Source organism: Pteropus alecto, unplaced genomic scaffold (genome assembly GCF_000325575.1).
Source record: "Pteropus alecto unplaced genomic scaffold, ASM32557v1 scaffold320, whole genome shotgun sequence".
Taxonomy (NCBI): Eukaryota; Metazoa; Chordata; class Mammalia; order Chiroptera; family Pteropodidae; genus Pteropus; species Pteropus alecto.
Genome location: NW_006429963.1, coordinates 1,809,462 through 1,813,689, shown reverse-complemented (window position 1 = coordinate 1,813,689; position 4,228 = coordinate 1,809,462). Strand labels below are relative to the sequence as shown.

Here is a 4,228-nt window from a genome sequence, read left to right as displayed (position 1 = left end):
GCTGGGGGCGGGGCGGCTGCGGCTGCGGGAACTGCAGCTGGGGCTGCGGGAAGGGATGCTGGTGGCCTGGCTGCGGCTGCGGGAAGGGATGTGACGGCTGCGGGGGGTACGGCTGCCTGCGGCGGCTGCAGCTGCATGACCTGCGGGGGCGGAAGGTGCAGGACGGGGTGCTGCGGCGGTGGCGGCGGCTGCTGCTGTGACAGGTGCGGCTCTGGAGTCACTTTCAGCTGGCTGAACAGCACCGCGCTGGTGTTCACGTGTCCCTGTTGGTTGTGATTCACCTGCTGCTCCAAGTTTTTTGTAGGTGCTGAAAGGGACTGTAAGATCTAGAAAACGAAAATTGGGCAGAGTCACTATTGGCAGCTCCTGGAATGTACCAACGTCGATCACGAGAACAACGTCAGACGCATCCCACGTGCGTCTAACACGCGACTCGGTGTGAAGCACGGAGCCTCCGGAAGCCTCAGGACCAACACCGCCTCGCTCTTTTGTATTTACTAAGCATCGCTGACTTCAGTAGCGCGAGTGACAAAGTCACCCTCTGAGACCGCCAGGAGCTGAGGACGCGAAATGGAACGGTCCACAGAACTGAAGCTGACGAACACAAACGCGTGTTCCAGTGGCGGATGCGTTTGTAGCGTGCGGCGTGATGGGCAGCAGGGAACCCGAGATGCCCCGTCCGTTTCCTCCCGGGCCCTGGGGCCACCTCCCCCCGGGCCATGCGGCACGTCCCCCTCCTGCCAGGCCCCCCCGGACCTTCCCTTAACTAAGCCGGCTGTGGGCACGACAGGCCGATCAGCCGCCGGCGGCCAGGACCGGCCCACACACGCCTCCTTTCCATGAAGAAAGCTGCCGTTTCTGACAAAGCGTGGCCTGGTGACAGTGCATCAGGGAGGCCACCGCCCAAGTGACTGCACGGGACACGTGCCATCTGGCCACAGCTTCCCGGCCGGAGCCCCCAGCCTCTAATCTGCAGGCACCCTGCTCCGTGCACGGGCATGGCACAGGACAGGCCCCGGCAGCAGGCCTGTCTACAGGGCAGACAACCCCCCAACTAGATCACTGGGCTCCCCCAAAGCACCGTGGAGACCCTCCAGGGACACATGAGAGGAAACTCGCTGGCTCGGGCTACATGGCCGCGGCAGGAGGCTGGCAGGTGGGAGCGCACAAGGCATCGGCAGAGGCCACCAAGCTGAGTGTTCGATTGCACATTATTTTATTACCCTGCACAGTGCTGAATAAGACAAAAGAAACGCTGTACAATGAACTTTTCCAATATGCTTAAATAACAAAAATTGGGAGCCAATTTCTCAGGGTCAGTGGGAACCAGTAACAAATAGATTTTATTAAGAATCAATACAACTTAACCCTATTAAGGGCATACTTGCCTTTTAAATAAAACTCTAGAAATTCAATTTTAACGTAAAGCAGAATTATACGAAAATCTCAAATGTGTTTTTAACACAACGAAAGAGCCCAAAACGTAAAGTCTGTATCATTTGGATTTAGGGACGAGACGACTGAGTTTAGGACTGGAGTAAGTCAAACTCAGGGGCCTGGGACACCTGTCCTTCAATCACCGAGTAGCTCTGACGTCTCCATAAGGAGATTCTTTCAGTACTTCAGAAACTCCTCAGTTGAGCTCTAAACAGAAAAAAGAATGTTTTTAAACAAATTTGTAAGTAACAGGTTAACTATTTCTTCCCCACGCTTAAAAGTATTAAAAACTGCCCGGTGAAGCTGAGGGGCAATTGACCCAGCGGCCCCCGCAGAGCGGCGTCCGGGGTGCCAGCGTCCCCGTGCAGAGGCGCGTGGGGCAGGGGACACCTGCCGGTGTCTGCAGGCCAGCCACGAGCCCACACACGGCCCTGGCAGGTGGCAGCGGCTCCATCCCGGGAGGGAACTGGGGTTACCGCTTTGTAGCCTTTGCTACTGTTTGAGGTTCCGTATTTTGTACACACATTATTTTTTTCACCCTCAGAAGTAAACGACCCAAGTAAATTTGATGGGTGATTAGGAAATAAACACCTGTCTGCCACCGGAACGAACAGGGCCCCCTTGACCCCCAAACCCAGGCCAAAGGAGAGCTGGGGAAGATCTGAGGGACCGTCACAAAGGGAGTTTATGTTAGGGGGGCCAGCGGGGATGCCTGGACCAGAGGCTGCTGCCCACTCAGCTGCCGCTCCTCAGAGCACCCGGGAGGGCTGGGCCGTGCCTGCCTTCTGCGGGGTACACAGCGACCTCAGGGACCGCAGGAGGCCAGGGCAGGCGAGCCCCAGCCGGAGTGGGGGACGCTGGCCTGGAGAGCCGTGAGGTCCCTCCGACAGCAGCCCCTTACCCGCCGCGTGCCCTGGAGCCCAACAATCAAAGAAAAAGGATTGCCCGTCGCCTGACTGCCACGCTGCCACGTCCGGGGTGCGTCCTCCACAGCGGCCATAGTGTCCAGTAAAATCACTGAATGTCGAGAATCACGGTATTAAGAAAGCATTGCGATGTGTGCGACACGGCTCCCAACCATTAAAAATGTGCAATTTAAACAGGATTCTGATGGTCAGCTACGTTTCCCCAGGCCTCCCTGGTCTAATTTTATATTAAGTCTGTCTTATACTTCCAGCATTTCAAACATTCACTTTCTTCACATCTAGCAGCAGAATGTCCTAATGTTGTCAGACTGTACGAAAACTCAGAAAATTTCTTCACAACTGTCTTTATTGGTGCCCAAACCCATCTGCTCCCTAGGACTGGACGCACCTCCCCAGTCTCCTGCCTAGAGCGCAGGGCTGAATGGGTCGAGTTTGTCTGCTAAGGCAGGGGTGCCCAACCGCCGGGCCGGGGGACCAGTACCAGTCTGTGGCTTGTTAGGGACCAGGCCGCACAGCAGGAGGGGAGCAGCGGGCCAGCGAGCGAAGTTGCATCTGCATCCGCAGCCGCTCCCCAGCGCCAGCATCACCGCCTCAGCTCCGCCGCAGAGCATCGGACGTTAGATGCTAGATGCTAGATGTGAGATGCTCACAGAGCCCCGGTCCCTGTGCCAGGAAGGCTGGGGACCGCTGCACTAAGGTGTCTTACCTGCAGTATGATTTGAAAGCAGACCTGTGCCTAAACCTCCAGTGTAGCCATCTGCTTCAAACGAGATCGCTTTCCTTCTACACCCAAACACGAACTCGGGGAGCTGGGGTTTAAACTCGCAGCCACCGTGTTTGAACACAGAGCAGAGCAGAGATGGCCACTGGCCGAGCGGCTGGGAGCGCGGGGAGCACCCTACTCCGTTTCTGGGGGACAGCCTCCACGCGTCACCGCCAAGTACACAGGGAAACCACGCGTCCTGAGCTGCCGACAGCTTCGCGCGTCACTCACGTCTCTCTGCGCAGCCCAGCGGGATGCGTCCACCCAGACACAGCCGGTGCCTTCCAGCGTCCCCGCCACGGCGACACCCTGCTCTCCTCAGTCCCTGCCTCCCCACCGAGCCCCAGGCCCCCTGCTGCCTGCTGCCCGCTTGCTGTCCGGGACGGCTCCGCTGTGGCCTCACCAGCTACCGCCCTGGACGCGACGTCCACAGACGCCGTGCGGCAGCTCGTCCTGTGTGCCACCTCCCGTTCGCCGAAGCAAGGACGCCGTCTGGACAGGCCCCAGCCTGCTGCGCTGACCCCTCCTCTCAGTGACCCATTCCTCGTGCCCTCAGCCACCACGCCCCGACACCTTCCGGACCGCGGTCACAAACAGGACTCAGGCCGCAGTGCACAGGGCGACGGGACGGGGCAGTAAACGCGCAGCGTGGGGACTGAGGGCGGGAAGAAGCCCCTTCCCAAGAGGCCGCTGCGGCCGGGCCTCGAAGGACTGCCAGCGGCCAGACTCCAAAGCACCAGCCCAGCGTCACCACACCGCCCACGTCATAGGCTGGCCCAGAACCAGCCGTCAGGGACTCCTGGTTCCGGCCCATCAATGCAGCTCGCAGGTGGGTGTGGACCAAGCCGGTGTGCCAGGCAGAGTGTGGCCTGTAACAGCCTGCCACACCCCTAACCTCACCGCGAAGCCCAGACAGCACCTGCTCCTCCTCCGGGGGCCAGAGCGCCCACCTGCCCGCCCTCCTGCCCCGCAGCTGGCTACGTCCACGTGCTCACCCACCACGGCCTGAGCCGCGGCCACCAGCACACGTGGCTCCAACCAGGTCGAGCGGCACCGTGTCCCCAGCACCTCTGCAGCAGCTGCGTCGCAGCCGTCCGGTCCC

At 59.7% G+C, this 4,228-nt stretch overlaps 1 protein-coding gene across 1 annotated transcript in view; it reads right to left on the bottom strand.

The window, feature by feature from the left end:
- The window catches only part of PAXIP1 (PAX interacting protein 1), a 28,627-nt gene that overhangs the window by 11,905 nt on the left and 12,494 nt on the right, over window positions 1–4,228 (bottom strand). The window contains exon 7 of the mRNA XM_025044924.1: window positions 3–326. Within this exon, the coding sequence (XP_024900692.1) occupies window positions 3–326 (324 nt within the window). The remainder of the gene's footprint in view (window positions 1–2; window positions 327–4,228) is intronic.